The following is a 17,232-nucleotide window of genomic DNA, read 5'->3' as shown; positions in this document are numbered from 1 at the left end:
GCAAGCTACTGTCCACCGGGTCACAAAAAAGTCAGACATGATTTAACGACTAAACAACAATATATATTGCTGAACCATTCCTGGGCCCACTTGCTCATGTGGGTTGCAGTGAAGCAAAATGCAGTGTTTATCACAGGACACCAGGAAAGTCGTACATGCAGCCAGGACTCAAAATCCTAGAATTCCCAGATGGCTGTGAGGAAACTGTTTTAAAGATAAGGTGAGGGAAGGGAGTTGTGGGTTTCATAATCAGCTTGTAGACATTCTTCTGATTCATTGTTGGTGAGTTAATCAGGAGTCAACAAAATCAACCTTTTGTTTCCAACCAGTCTGAGGTCTGGTGCTTCCATAGTAGCTGAGACAGTAAAGCATCCACCTGCAATTCAAGAGTCCCAGGTTTGATTCCTGGTTCAGGAAGATCCCCTGGAGAAGGAAATGGCAACCCACTCCAGTATTCTTGCCTGGAGAATTCCAAGGACAGAGGACCCTGGCAGCTACAGTTCATGAGATCGCAAAGAGTTGGACATGACTGAGCAACTAACACACACAGTCTGAGGTCTAGTGCTTCTGAGCACATACAGTTAACTTCTTTCACTTGGTAGGGGTTTCAGATTCTACAAAACAGCTCGAAGAACATGGTTCAGAATGTTGCATATAGTCCTTGGTGGGGGGGGATCTGAAGGTCCTTAACTTTGTTTAATGGCCAAACTATTGGAGAAGATTCATGAGAGTCCCTTGCACTACAAGGAGATCAAACCAGTGAATCCTAAAGGAAATCAGTCCTGAATATTCACTGGAAGCACTGATGCTGAAGCTGAAACTCCAATACTTTGGCCACCTGATGCAAAGAACTGACTCATTGGAAAAGATTCTGATGCTGGGAAAGATTGAAGGCAGGAAGAGAAGGGTATGACAGAGGATGAGATGGTTGCATGGCATTACCAACTCTATGGACATGAGTTTGAGCAAGCTCTGGGAGTTGGTGATGGACGGGGAAGCCTGGCATGCTGCAGTCCATAGGGTCTCAAGGGGTTGGACACGACTGTGCGACTGAACTGAACTGAAACTATTATAGTTTTGTCTTGCTTGATTGTTTTCTTTCTGCATTTTCTCAATTCTCTGATTAAATTTACACTTTGGGACTTGGGGAAAGTCTAGGAGCTAAAATTTTTCTACACACAAGAGGCAGAGAGAGGACATTGCAGGGGCAGATGTGGTGGTCTGCCCCATAAGGTCCTGCTCAATTATTTATAGACAGATAGATAAATAGTCTCCTGTGAGTGCTATGCATTGTTCAGGAATGCAGGATGCAACACTGAAGAGAATTAAAAAAAAAAAAAAAAAGGCCTAGAGTGCAGTAGGAAGAAAACAAATTAAACAGCTTCCTTTAAAAAAAAATAGACAATTTTAAATAGTGATAAGCACTTTAAAGACACACAAAACTGTATTAAGATAGTTACTCTTGGGATGAGGAAAAGCATCTCCTCTAAGTAGGGTATGGAGGGAGGGCTCCACTCTGACACTTACTCTGCAATAACAGGCAAGGTATTGAAACTGTCTCATGTTCAATTTTATTTCTCTAAGTAGTCAGTATCTTTCTGCTGGGCACTGGGCTCAGCATTGACATTCATTATTCCATTAACTTTTTGTAGGAACCCTGCATGATAAATTCTACCAATAACCATAGTGCAGAGATGAGGAAATGGAAGCATAAAAATTACTGTCACAATCCCAATGTCACACAACCAATGAATGCTATATCTAGAAATACAACTTAAGTCTTTGGTCTTAAGCTGCCTTATGACCACTGTCTTTGCTCCACTGTCTTCCTAAAGTAGGGTGGACACGACTTTGAGTGGTTCCGGTAAGAAATGTGAACACACATGCAAATCACTTAGTGCAGCACCTTCTCTGTCACAGGCTCTCAACCAGCTGTGGAAATGCACAAAACCTTTGAGGCTAGGAAGCCATGGCATGAAATTCCAGAGGAGTCTATCTACAAGGTAAAGCTTCAGTATTTTTCTGAGGTTTGTTTAACAGTTTGCACAGCAGATTTCATATATTATCATAAGTATCAGTGGTCTATCATGTTTCTTACTGTTAATGGGAAATAAGTTCCCATTAACTGATGTTAACTACATTAAATATAAGGTATTTTATTGAGAGAATGGGTATCATAATATAACATAGAAAAAGTATACCAACCTGTGTTTGCTACTACTGTTTATTAGCATTTTCATAATTGACCCTTGTCCCACTTCTCTGGATATTCCTATACTACAAGAAAGGACAGAGCAGTAAATGCAATTTGACTTAATAGAGAAAAATCTATCTTGTGCAACAATTCCAAACTTTCTATCCAAGGTAGCCTATAACTCTGCAGCCATAATCATCTCATGTGTTGTATTTGTCATTTGGAATCAATCCCTTTCACATGTGGCAGGCAAAAGAAAAAACAAACAAAAAAACAAACAGCCAGTTTTCCTGAATCCTCTCCCTCTTGATTTCTGCACTGGGAAGTTTACTGACTGGTTCAGGCTTGGCAGCTGCTATTGTGAGTAGGCTTCCCCACAATTTAATCCAAGATCATTGGAGGGGAGCAGGGAAGCCAGAGAAGCCTCACAAAATGTTTGAGCAGGACACCAGGTGGCAGTATATCAGCTTTCATTCGTGCTGCACGCAGTGTGCTAGAGTGATTCTCAGAACTGAAAAACAGATTTCGACAAAGGATTCACAAAGGGGTGACATTTGAGTTGAAACATGAAGGAATTCAGAGGTGCATCATGTTCATATTTAGGGGATAGCATCACTGGCTCAGTGGTAAGGAGTCCACCTTCGAGTGGAATCAATCCCTGGGTCTGGAAGATCCCATAGAGAAGGAAATGGCTACCCACTCTAGTATTCTTGCCTGGGAAACCCCATGGACAGAGGATGAGTCACACACGACTTAGTGACTAAACAACAGCAAAGCGTCACAGGAGAGAGGGAAAAACAAGGGGCATAGATCTTGATTGGGAAGCAAGCTTGGGGTGTTTAAGGAATGAAATCTCATTGTAGCCCTTGTTTTTCCCAGCACACTATTACTTAAGAAACTTACTAAAACATCTGGCACTGTGAACTAGTTAGTGGATGCTTTCCTCATTTACTGATCCTGGGACAGTTGAATCTATGTTTGGCATTTTCTTTCTTAGTTCCCTTTAGCTTCCATAAACCAGTAATGTCACCACCACTGAGACTTCCAGCCACCCAGTTCTGGGGCCAAGTGCTTCTCCATAGTCCAGACCTTGCTCCTAAGCAGCCCTCTAAAATGCAACAAACTGGCTGATAATAAAAGGTAGAGACGCTTTTCACAATTAGGAAAGATACGGCTCATTTCCCAAAGTTGTTTTGTTTTTTAAAAGAAAACAATAAAGCCTATCTCTTAGGGTTTTGACATTTGAATTAGATAATGAATCTGAAACGCAAACCGCAGTGCCTCACATTGAGAAAAGCTCAGTAAATACCAACTTTCTTTTTTCCAGTAAATCCTACCTCTCCTTCAATGTCCAGGTTTGTGATTTGTTACTGTTTGTTCTTTTCTCCACATCGGTTCAATGATGGAAGCTTCTAGAAAATTCACTTAATCACTTAGTTTCCTGGAGACAGTCATTATTTCTCCCTATTTCCTGGAGTCATATTCTCCTAGCCACATTGATACACTCAGAGTACTGAAAGGACCCAGGTGGAACACCGAGATAAGGTATTATTTTCATTTCCCTAATTAATAATAATATTAAGGTCTTTATATATGTATTAGCTATCAAATATCTTATTTCTGAGTTGGATCTCCAAGATTTTGTCATTCTTTATTATCTGTTTTCTTAATGATTTAAAGGAACTTCTAACATATTCTGCATTTGAGTCCTATTTCAGAAATATGCATTGCAAATACAGTTTATCAGTCTGTGCATTGACTTTCAAAACTCTTAGTAGTGATTTATAACAAACACACAATTAAAAAATATACTTTTATGTTCATAAGATACTAGCTTGAATATTTTGCTTGTTTTCTTTAAACGCTTTAAAAAATATACTTCGGTGGCTTCTATTGCTTCTAATATGAAGTTAGATATCGTTTTAATGATGTTTCCCAGAATTCAATGGTTTGCAAACAGCTGCCAAATCCAGAGTGGTGGACCTGCAGAATTTCTTATTCAAATTTATGACTTTCCTCATAGCATTGCTCTTGAATAAGAAGATTGCTTTATAGGAAGTGAAGTATAGCAGTGAATGGAAGTGCTTGCTATGAGCAGAGAGGTTATAGGATGGGTAATGGATGAGGTGGTTATAAATACCTGCTATAACCATGTGGTCATTTGCAGGAATAAGAAGAATAGCACTTATGAAAATTTGTTTTTCATTTTTATATAAATATATTTATGTATTATATTAACCAATTTTAACTCCCCTCTCCCATTTGCTGTGTGGTAACAAGATATGCTAATATAAGTCAATCTTATATATTTTTATATCTCAGTAGTGAAGATACAGGATTCTGTGGAAAAGTGTGGCTAAGCTAGAAGAGAAAGTAACATCACCCACGAATGGATAAATGAACTTGCTATAATCTTTGAAGGATATGTTTAGACTGTTTTGGGTTGAATGAGAAACAACTGCATCATATTAGCAAGAATTGTGGTTTTGGAGAAGATTCTTGAGAGTCCCTTGGACTGCAAGGAGATCAACCCAGCCAATCCTAAAATAAATCAACCCTGAATATTCACTGAAAGGACTGCTGAGGCTGAAACTCCAACACTTTGGCCACTTGATGAGAAGAGCTATATCATTTGAAAAGACTCTGAAGCTGGGAAAGATTGAAGGCAAAAGGAGAAGAGGGCAGCAGAGGATAAGACAGTTGGATGGTATCACCAAATCAATGGACATGAATTTGAGCAAACTCCAGGAGACAGTGGAAGATAGAGGAGGCCTTGTGCTGCAGTCCATGGGGTCACAAAAAGTCAGACACGACCTAGTTTCTGAACAGCAACAACAACATTACCAAGAAACATAGTTTTGAGTTCTTCTTTATTCAAAAGCTGTTAAAAGAGTACAGATGGATGGCAAATTAACATAGAGAATATTGTAGCAGTTTTGAGCTACCTTAACTGACTGGAAATATCTTTCCCAGAATATGCTTCCTATATTGTTCTGGCTTAGGGTTGGCCACAAAAGAAATTTGTGTGGCATTGGAAGGTTGTTGTGATGAAGCAGCCACAATCTTTATGTTTTGGGGGTTGGTGCAGGGCTCCAGGGATTATGGCTACTCACACATGTTGCTGCTGATCTGATATTTCATCTTATTGTTGACTCACAACACCTCCACTTCCCGTCAAATCTCCTCCTCATCTTCTCTTTGTCTTCGGGCAAGTATGTATGTAAGTTCAGTTCAGTTCAGTGCAGTTTCTCAGTCATGTCCGACTCTTTTCGACCCTATGGACTACAGCATGCCAGGCTTCCCTGTCAATCACCAATTCCCAGAGTTTACTCAAATTAATGTCCATTGACTTAGTGATACCATCTCACCCTCTGTCATCCCCTTCTCCTCCCACCTTCAATCTTTCCCAGCATCAGGGTCTTTTCAATGAGTCAGTTCTTCACATCAGGTGGCCAAAATATTGGAGTTTCAGCTTCAGCATCAGTCCTTCCAATGAATATTCAGGTCTGATTTCCTTTAGGATGGACTGGTTTGATCTTGCAGGCCAAGGGATTCTCAAGAGTCTTCTATAACACCGTAGTTCAAAAGCATCAATTCTTCGGCACTCAGCTTACTTTATGTGCAACTCTCACCTCCATACATGACTACTGGAAAAACCATAGCTTTGACTAGATGGACCTTTGTTGGCAAAGTAATGTCTCTGCTTTTTAATATGCTATCTAAGTTGGTCATAACTTTTCTTCCAAGGAGCAAGTGTCTTTTAATTTCATGACTATAGTCACCATCTGCAATGATTTTGGAGCCCAAAAAACAAAGTCCATCACTGTTTTCATTGTTTCCCCATCTATTTGCCATGAAGTGATGGCACCAGAGGCCATGATCTTATTTTTCTGAATGTTGAGTTTTAAGCCAATTTTAAGCATGATGTCAAATGACACTTCTCCCAAGGTCATCCACTACTGTGAGACTGAAGAAGGTGAGACGTAGACAAGTTTTAGTGTGTCTTGTGGGTTCCATTATCCTCATGGTTCTAATATGCCCTTATGAGTCACCATTTGTCCACACTTCAGTCTATTTCCAGCTTTGTTCTACAACTATTACTCTAGCTGATTAACAATGAATTTATTCTCAACACCAGATATGAAGATAACAGCTTTGTATACACTCTTCCACCAAATCTAGTAATTGCCTGAGTTCTAATCTTTATAACTAATTTCTTATTCCATACCACTGGTGGCTCTGCTTGTCTAATTGCACCTTAAGTGACATAAGTCTAAGAAGAAAGGATTCAGGAAATTATTTCCATCACGATTCCAGATAACTAGACCCTGGTGTGTGATATGAGTGTATTTTAGTGAAACTGTTGCTTTACATTATTATGGAGCTAGTTTATAACTTTAGACAAGGTTACACATGTTCTGTATGATTGATGTAAATTCAAAAATTCAAGAGGAGAATGTATTAGTAGGAAGTTATTCTGAACACCTGAATCCAAATGACATAGAAGAAGCTTTCATTTAGAATTAATTCCTGTGTTCCAGATCACAGATTAAGAAACCACAGGACTATCATTTCTTGTCTGAGGTCTGCAGGTGTGCATTTCAGCTGGGATCCTGCAGCAGAGGGACTCTCTCTTATTAACCTCTGGGGTTTTTGTTCAGCTTTTCCTATTACTTCAAACACTGTGTGTTCCCAGAGAGCACAGAAATACTTTGCAGAATGTTCCAGTTTTAAGAATGAAATAGTGAGGTTGATGGATTTACATTCTTTCTGAAAGTTTACAGAGTAGCGGCCGTCCCTTTCTTTCCTGTCTTCTGAATACTGACGAATGAGGTAAGTCATCTCTCCACTGGGAAGCTGCTTGTACCAAAAAATCCAGTAGTCATGCACATTCCTACTTATTTCATACCGACAGTTAAGGGTGGCTACCTTTCCCAGTTGACTGATTATGACTGGCTGGTCTTGAGTAACATTCTGGGCCACACCAGATCCTGTGGAAAAAATAAGAAAACAGAGCTGAAATAGTAAACAAAATACTGTAGAAATTAGACAAATTTTGGACCCAAATATTTACAAACCAAACTGAAATCCTAAGATGCTTGCCTTTCCCCAGTCCTTCTTTCCTCCCCTAGTCCCTGTGAAGCTCCAAGTGCCTGTGTGCAGGCCTTTCACCCTGAACACTCGCACTCATGTTTGGAAGCATCCCTACCAGAGAAGGTAAAGGCCAGGAACACACAGAGCAGGCTGGAGAGCGGCATGAGGCGTGGATTCCCCTGCTCAAATGTGTTTAATTCTGCCTCAAGCTGAGAGTTCAGTGTCTTTGAGTGCCTGGCAGCACAAATACACAGTACCTGGGTTCCTATGTGACTCCTCCCCATACAGGAAGTAGGGTGTCAAGTTCATCGACCATGTGGTCTGTGTACAGATGAAGTCTGGCTCACCACACACCTTTACTTGGTGTACTTTTCTTTCCCTGATCATTAAGTTTGGCAGATCCTGAAAAAAGGCATGAAGAAAGAATTAATATTAAAGGTGTGAACTGAGGGAAACTGAAGATTAAACAAGTTGACATATATTGATTCAGTAAAATAATTTTGCCATCCTGTTTAAGATATAATTTAGTATAGCCTATGAAACATTCTTGTAATCTACAGATTGGTCATTAATTTAGCCCATTCTTACTTTGCTCCATCCAGAATCTAGTGACTATTTTAAAGCAGTCACAGATCTTAGGCTTTCTGGGTGAAAAGCAATCTTATCCAAAGTAATTAATGTATCTCTGCTTTTTTTTTTTTTCTATTACTGAGTTGCAGGGCTCTACTTAGGTTTTTCAATCAATAAAATTACTTCAACATGAAATGATTTTTAACAATCAGTCCATCTGAAAGTCAGAGTCTATTCAGTGGTTTATATTTAAATGACATTATATCAGGAATAAAATATTATTCTTTTGAAATCTGATATTGAGTTTTATGTATTAGACTTTGAGGGGGATCAGGATATTCACTCCTGTTGCCCCTAAATGTAGAATTGCACTTATTAGACCACGTGACCTAGAATCATCCTCATGTCACATTTTCTGTCTCATTGGTCCAGAGTGTTCAGTCTCACTTGTCAGTTGCTCATTACTCTTTCTCTTTATAAAATAAAGTTAAGATAAACATGCCAGATCTTTCTGTGACATAATGGTATAATGCACTCTTACAAAAATTAATATCTGCAAACTGCAGACACTTAGTACTTGTCAACACCACAGAAAACGGTGACTCAAATTCTGTACACTGTCTCATGTTCATGTGGAATGTAGCTGCCAATCTTCCATTTGGTTTCATTGCTGCAATAGATGAATTAATATAAAAGAACCAAAGGCAAATAAACAAGTAGAAAAGAAAATACAGACAAGGTCTAAAAGAGTGCAAGTTCATGGATCAAAGTAACTCATGAATGAGAAGCAGGGAGGTGAGTTGGTATTTATCTGAGACATCTACTCTTCTGTCCCATTTCACATCCGAGTGCTGACAAACAATGAATGCCCAGGCTTGCAATCATTGTAATTAAGAAGAGGAGATCATGCATGACTACAGCAGCTTGCAGAGCATCATATTATATAATATAGATATCAGATCAGATCAGATCAAATCAGTCACTCAGTCGTGTCTGACTCTTTGCGACCCCATGAAGCGCAGCACTCCAGGCCTCCCTGTCCATCACCAACTCCCGGAGTTCACCCAGACCCACGTCCATCGAGTCAGTGATGCCATCCAACCATCTCATCCTCTGTCGTCCCCTTCTCATGCTGACCCCAATCCCTCCCGACCCCAATCCCTCCCAGCATCAGAGTCTTTTCCAATGAGTCAACTCTTCGCATGAGGTGGCCAAAGAACTGGAGTTTCAGCTTTAGCATCATTCCTTCCAAAGAAATCCCAGGGTTGATCTCCTTCAGAATGGACTGGTTGGATCTCCTTGCAGTCCAGGGGACTCTCAAGAGTCTTCTCCAACACCACAGTTCAAAAGCATCAATTCTTCGGCGCTCAGCTTTCTTCACAGTCCAACTCTCACATCCATACATGACCTCGGGTAAAATCATAGCCTTGACTAGACAGACCTTTGTTGGCAAGGTAATATCTCTGCTTTTCAATATGCTATCTAGGTTGGTCATAACTTTTCTTCCAGGGAATAAACGTCTTTTAATTTAATGGCTGCAATCACCGTCTGCAGTGATTTTGAAGATCCCCCAAAAATAAAGTCTGACACTGTTTCCACTGTTTCCCCATCTATTTCCCAGGAAGTGATGGGACCAGATGCCATGATCTTAGTTTTCTGAATGTTGAGTTTTAAGCCAACTGTTTCACTCACCTCTTTCACTTTCAGCAAGAGGCTCTTTAGTTCGTCTTCACTTTCTGCCATAAGGGTGGTGTCATCTGCATATCTGCTTATTGATGTTTCTCCTGGCAATCTTGATTTCAGCTTGCGCTTCTTCCAGCCCAGCTTTTCTTATGACTTACTCTGCATAGAAGTTAAATAAGCAGGGTGACAATATACAGCCTTGACGTACTCCTTGTCCTATTTGGAACCAGTCTGTTGTTCCAACTGTTGCTTCCTGACCTTGACTAGACTTTCTCACAATTTAGTGCTTCCCAGGTGGCGCTAGTGGTAAAGGAGTGTAGGAGTGTCAGTGTAGGATATCTAAGAGGTGTGGGTTTGATCCCTGGCTCGGGAAGATCCCCTGGAGGAGGGCACGGCAACCCCACTCTAGTATTCTTGCCTGGAGAATCCCACGTACAGAGGAGCCTGGTGGGCTACAGTCCATGGGGTTGCAGTCGGACACGACTGAAGAGACTCAGCACAGAGGGCAGCAAGGAAGCCAGTGTAAGTATCACAAAACCTCTGAGTAGGACCCCAGGTGGCAGTGCTTCAGCTTTCATGCCTGCTACATGCAGTGTGCCGGAGTCTGATTCTCAAGGAAGGAAAATAGAAAGATTTAAATAAAGAATTCACCAGGTAAAGATGAGTAAAGATGTAAAGGAACTTCAGAGATAACACCATGTAGATATTTGGGAAGATAGCATCACAGGAGTGTTTAAAGAATAATACCCCATCGTAGCCCTCAATTTCCCCAGCATACTATTATATAAAAAACTTGCTAAAGCATTCAGCACTGTTAACTGGTTAGTGGATGATTTCCTCATCTACTCATCCTGGGACTTTGTGCCTAGGTTTGGAATCTTCTATTCTAGCTCACTTTTGGTTTCGGTTTAAACCAGTAACGTCACCATCACTCAGATGTCCAGCCACCCTATTTTGAGTCCAGGTGCTTCTCCATAGTCCAGACCTTGCTCCTCAGGAGCCCCCTAAAATGCTACACTCTTGCTGATAATAAAAGGTAGAGAAGCATTTCACAGTTAGGAAAGTTATGGCTCATTTCCCAAAGATTAAAAAAAAAATGAAACAATAAAACCTATCTCATAGGGTTTTGATATTTAAATTAGATGATGAGTCTGAAATGCATACCACAGTGTCTGATATAGAATAAGCTCAAAAAATACCATCTTTCTTTTTTTCTAGTGAAACCTGCCTTTTCTTCAATATCCAGAATCTGTGACTTGTTACTACTTTTTTTTTTCTCCACATTGGTTTGATGAGGGAAACTATAGGAAATTTATTTAATCACTTATTTTCTTTGAGACAGTCATTATTTTCCCCTGTCCGCTTGGGTCATATTCTCCTAGCTACATTAGTACATTCAGGGTGCTGAAAGGACACAGATGGAGCACTCAGAGGAAGCTTTGTTTTCACTTACCTGATGAATAATAATATTATTTTTGGTATATTTATTAGGTATTGAATATCAAATTTCTGAATTGGATCTCCAAGATTTTCCCATTCTTCTTGACTGTTTTCTTTACTGATTAATTTGTATGTGCTTTATGTATTTTTTTTTCATTTGAGTCCTTTTTCAGAAATATGCATTGTAAATATAGTTTAAAAGTCTGCACATTGACTTTCCGCCATGTTGATATTTCCGCTGTGTTGATATTCAACACAGACATTTTAATATATATCTTATTATAATATATAATATATATCTTATGAAAATATTCATTTTCATAAGAAGCTAGCTTGAAAGTTTTATTTGTTTATTTTCTTAAACACTTTAAAAATACTTTTCCTTTGTAACTTCTATTGGTCTGGATGAGAAGTCAGGTATCACTGTTTTTTCAAAGTTCTGAAAACTCTTATTTTTTCCAGTAGATTTATTATCTCTACTTTTAAAATTAATTTCTATTGGACTATAGTTGCTTTACAATGTTAGTTTCTGTTGTACAGCAAAGTGAATCAGTTATTTGTATACATATATCCACTCTTTTTTAGATTGTGCTCCTGTATAGGTCATTATAGAATATTGGCTAGAGTTTCTTGTGTTATACAGAAGGTTCTCATTAGTTATCTATTTTATATATAGCAGTGTGTACATGTGAATCTAAGTCTGCCAGTTTATCCCTCATATCCCTTTCCCCTTTGGTAACCATAATTAGTTTCCTACATCCTGGACTCCATTTCAGTTTTGTAAACACCTTCATTTATAGATACCACTTTTTAAAATTCCATCTGATAAAAGACATCAGATGACACTTGTCTTTCTCTGTCTGACTTACTTCACTCAGCATGGCAATCTTTGGGCCCATCCATGCCACTTCAAATGGCACTGTTTTGTTCTTTCTCATGGCTGAATAATATTCAATTGTGTATATATGCCATATCTTTTTTATCTATTATTCCATCATTGGACATTTAGGTTGCTTCCATGTCCACCTACTGTAATTAGTGCTGCAATGAACATTAGCGTGCTTATATCTTTTCTGCTTGTATAGACTACTCCATCAACTCTAGCAACTGCCTGAGTTCTAATCTTTATGTATAACTAATCTCTTATTGGACATCACTGATGGTCTGCTTCCCTGATTGTACCTTAAGTGACACAAAGTCTAAGAAGAAAGGACTAAGGAAATGACTTTCATAACGATTCCAGATAACTACACCCAGATTTGTGATGTGAGTGTATTTTAGTGAAGCAGTCACTTTGAATTATTATGGAGCAAGTTTACAGCCTTAAACAAGTTTACACATGTTATGTATGATTGATTTAAAGTCTAAAGTTCAAGAGAAGAATGTATTAGTAGAAAGTTACTGTGGACACCTGATTCCAAATATAGAAAGACCTTTGATTTACTTGAAGATTTAACTACAAAGTTTAATGAAGGGAATATTTATAGATTTGCAGGCAGGGTTAAGGAAAACAAAGAAGAGATGGGAAGCATCAAGATACTAGCAAGAGCTGAAAGCCTGTATCAACCTGGGCAATCAGAGGAAACTCTTAGTGAAAGGCGAGGCAAGAGCTGTGAAGTGGATCCACCAGAAAGGAGTTGCAGGAGGTAAGATGTGCTTTCCCAGTTCTAGCGTCTACTGGCCTCCTGCTCAAATGGGGGACCCAAAGCACTGGTGGGAAACTGGGGGACCAAAGAGAGGGAGAAACCACAGTGATTCCCTGTCTTCTTCCAGCTCCAGTTCCTGTGGGGCAGGCCCACCTGGTTCCAGCTGTAGCCTGGTGATCCACCTAGAAGGAGCTTTTATTTAGAATTAAATCTTCTGATCCAGACCACAGATGAAGCAACCACAGGACTGCCATCTCTTCCGGGATATGCAGGTGTGCACTTCAACTGAGGTCCTGAAGCAGTGGGGCTCTCTCTTATTAAGCTCTGGGGTTTTTGTTCAGCTTCTCCCATTACTTCAAGCACTGTGAGCTCCCGGAGAGCACAGAAGTACTTTGCAGAGTCTTCCAGCTGTAAGGCTGAAATGATGAGGCTGATGGATTTATCTGCTTTCTGGAAGTTTACAGAGTAGCGGCCGCTCCTTGCATTACTGTGTTCTGAATACTGATGAATAAGGTAAGTCATCTCTCCCCTGGGCAGCTGTTTATACCAATAAATGTTGTAGTATTGCGTGGTCCAACTTACTTCATATCGACAATTCAGGGTGACTGTCTGCCCCACTTGACTGGGTACAGCTGTCTGGACTTGAGTTACTTGCTGGGCCACACTGGATCCTATGGGGAAAAAAAAAACAGAAAACAGAGATGAAGTAGTAAATAAAATAGTGCAGGATTTAGATTAATTTAGGACCCAGAGACAATCCAAATTGAAATTATAAAATGCTTCTTTTTCTCCAACCCTCCTTTCCTCCCCAAGTCCCTGTGAAGCTCCACGTGTCTGTGTTCAGGCCTTTCACCCTGAACTCTCACACCCAGGCTTGGAAGCATCCCTACCAGAGAAGGTGATGGCCAGGAACACCCAGAGCAGGCTGGAGAGCGGCATGAGGCCTGGATTTCCCTGCACAAGTGTGCTCAGTTCTGTCTCAAGCTGCGAGTTCAGTGTCTCTGTGTGCCTGGCAGCGCATATACATAGTACCTGTTCCTGTGTGACTCCTTCAAACAGGAAGTGGGGTTTGTCATGTTCATAGATCACATGGTCTTTTTCACAGATGGGAAAAACTTTTGGCTCACAGATGTTTAATTTTCTACTTTTCTTTCCCTGATTATTATGTTAAGTAGATCCTGAAAGCATCATGGAGAAAGCAGTTAGTATTATGTGTGTGAGGGCTTCCCTGATGGCTCAGCTGGTAAAGAATATACCTGCAATTCAAGAGACCCTGGTTTGATCCCTGAGTTAAGAAGATCCCCTGGAGAAGGGAATGGCAACCCACTCCAGCGTTCTTGCTTGGAGAATTCCATGGATAGAGGAGTCTGGTGGCTACAGTCTATGGGGTCCCAAAGAGTTGGACACGACTCGGTGACTAACACACATACATGTTAAGGGTTTGAGCTGAGGGAAACAGAAGACTAAATAAGTTGACATACACTGATAATAATTTTGCCAGCCCATTCAAAATATATTAGTATGCACTATGAATCCTTCCTGTAATCTACTTACTGGTCATTCTGGTCATTCATTTAGCCTATGCTTATATTTCTTTATCCAGAATTTAATGACTCTTAAAAAATAACCACATTAAAACAAACTCACAGATCTTTAACTTTCTTATGTGTGTGCTGTGCTGTTGCTTCAGTCATGTGCAACTCTTTCCAACCCCATGGACTGTAACCTGCCAGGCTCCTCTGTCCATGGGGATTCTGCAGGGAAGAATACTGGAGTGGGTTCCCAACACAGGGATCAAACCTTCATCTCTTGCACTGGCAGATGGGTTCTTTAACACTAGCACCACCTGGGAAGGGCCAAGAATACTGGAGTGGGTTTCCATGCCCTCCTCCAGGGAATCTTCCTGACCCAGGGATTGAACCAGCATCTCATGTCTCCTGAATTGCCAGCTGGGTTCTTTACCACTAGCTCAACCTGGGAAGCCCTTTAGCTTTCTTGACAAAAGGCAGTCTTTTCCAAAATAGTTAATGTGTCTTTTTCTTTTCTCACCTGGTTCTAGGTCTTTGTTTATATTTTTCAATAAATAAAGTGACTTCAATATCAAATGATAAAAAATCACTCCTGACTTTCAGAATCTATTCAGTTGTATGTGTTTTTTTAATGAAATGCTTAACAGGAAAAAATATTAATCTTTGAAATCTGACATTGACTTTTACTTAGTAGACTTTGAAGAGCATCAGTATATTCAATCCTGCTGCCTTTACAAGTAGAATTGTATTTATTAGATCAGGTGTTCTTAGATTGTCCTTATGTCATATTTTTTACCCCAAAGTGTTTAGTTTCTCTTCTTAGTGGTTTGTTATTTTTCTCTGTAAAATCAAGTTAAGCATGCTGACTTTTTCTGTGCCACAATGCTACAGTGAGCTCTTATAAAATATGGCATCTGTAACACTTAGCAAATGTTGACACCATGCCCTTTGGTGACTGAAGTTTTGTATACTGTACATGATCATGTAGAATGTCATTGTCAATCTTCCATTTGATTTCATTGTTTTGATAGATGAATTAATATAAAAGAACCAAAGGCAAATAGACAAGTAGAAAAGAAATTACAGAAAGATCTAAAACAGTGCCAGTTCTTAGATTTTAAAGTCGAAGTAACACATTAATGAGTGATGCAGGGAGGAGAGTATATATTTAGTTGAGACATCTACTCCTCTGTTCCATTTCACCTCTGGGTGCTGGCAGGCAGCAGATGTCCTGGTTTCCAATTATTTGTAACTAAGTAGAGGACACCACAAATGCCCACAACAATGCAGGGAGAGCATGAAGGTGGTTTTTCCCCTTTGTTGATATGGCCTTGCTCTGAGTTCCTGAGAGTAAAGGTGCATGTTCCCTCAGCTGCATTATAGACTCTGACTCTGAAAAATGCAGCTTCTGGCTGGATCAAGTCTGAATGTGCTGACACTCAGGTTGGAAGATTTAGACTGTCCTAAACATTGTTCTGCCTTCCCTTGTGATTTACTAAAAAAATGATAAAACCTGGTAAAGGAAAAGCCAGAGTTTAATATTGAAGGATGAAATTGAAAGAGATTTTTCACTTAAAACTTCCAAATTTAGTAGTAAATTAATCTCTTCTAAAATCTGGGATATTATCTGAAACAAATTCATTATGAATCATTCTGGGACTGCAAATATTCATTCAAGTTCTGATTGTTCTCTTGCCTTTCTGATTTTGATTCTAAGATGAATTATACTAACTGCTCCCTATTTTCCCTAGAAAAGACCAACAATAAGCCATGAACTCCCTTTTCTTCCCACTTACCCACCAAATCATATGAACTGGTAACTTTAGCACATACATAACTTCAGAATAGCAGATATCACACAGACAAATGAACACAGAAGAGGCTTCTGACTTCTGTAATCTCTCCAGTTGTGTATTGGAATGCCAAATGGACATGGCTGTAAAGTCATATTCATTTGTGATGTAACTCTGTGATTAGCTCATTAAAGGTTTAGGAAGCAAGAACCAATCGGTCTTCTAAATTCAAATATTTGACCATGTTGCTGTCATGAATGCAGTTATACTCTTTAGTACAATCTTATAATTCTCATTATAGTTGTCATGAGGACAAAACTTCTCCTAAAATGTTGCTTAATCAGTAAAAATATTAAAAGCTATTAATAATATATATGTTTTCTAAAATAAAAATATTTCCCTTTCTTGATAATGAAGGAATGAAAATTCTATTTCATTTTATTATGTAATTTCATCTAATGAAGTCATTTACATCAAATTAATCAAATTTCAAACATTTTATTTTTGTTTCAACACCTCATAAAGAAACCCAAATAAGAATAACTTATTCTTTTTATAATTTTATTTATTTATTAATTTAGAGTGTTTGGGTCTTCATTGCTACACAGGCTGTTCTCTAGCTGCAGAGACAGGGGGTTCCTCTGTTGTTGCTCTTCTCATTGCGGTGGCTTGCCTTACTGTGGAGCACAGGCTCTAGAGCACAGACTCAATAGTTGTGGTGCACAGGATCAGCTGCTCCATGACATGTGGGATCTTCCTGTATCAGGGGTTGAACCAATGTCTCCTGATTTGGCAGCAGATTCTTTACCACTGAGCCTCCAGGGAAGACCTAACTGAGTTATTTTATAACAGATTGTCCTTGGATTCTCCGTAGTTCCTTCATAGGAATCCCCAAACTCACATAGCATATGAGGGCACAGAATTACTACTGAGGTTCCCAGATCTTCCCTAGTTCTCCCTCTTGCATCTCTGGTGACTGTCTTCTGCAGCTCACCTTGCATTCCAATCTGGGTACTGCATCCTATTTTGAGTTTTGCATATTTCAGTCCAGTGAAAGATACTCCAGTCCAGTAGTTATACATTCTATTCCAAACTTGTTATTCAACAGTTCGAACTACCTGAAAAAAAAGCAAAACAAACTTCGAGAGGATTTCCCTGGTGGTACAGTGGATGGGAGTTCACCTGCCAATGCAGGGGACATGGGTTCAATCCCTGGTCTGGGAAGGTTCCACATGCCCTGGAGCCACTGAGCCCGGGCACCACAACTATGGAGGTTTGCTCTA

General features: G+C 39.6%; 2 gene segments (V, D, J or C); both read right to left on the bottom strand.

The window, feature by feature from the left end:
- The window catches only part of LOC102415345, a gene marked incomplete in the record, with an annotated part of 786,957 nt that overhangs the window by 748,844 nt on the left and 20,881 nt on the right, over positions 1–17,232 (bottom strand).
- On the bottom strand, positions 12,524–13,652 carry LOC123328139. The segment is given in 2 exon segments: positions 12,524–13,298; positions 13,518–13,652. Coding segments are annotated over 2 exon segments (525 nt in total).

This window comes from Bubalus bubalis, chromosome 11, assembly GCF_019923935.1.
Source record: "Bubalus bubalis isolate 160015118507 breed Murrah chromosome 11, NDDB_SH_1, whole genome shotgun sequence".
NCBI lineage: Eukaryota > Metazoa > Chordata > Mammalia > Artiodactyla > Bovidae > Bubalus > Bubalus bubalis.
The sequence above is the reverse complement of the archived record's forward strand: the minus strand, read 5'-3'. Positions and strand labels throughout refer to the sequence as shown.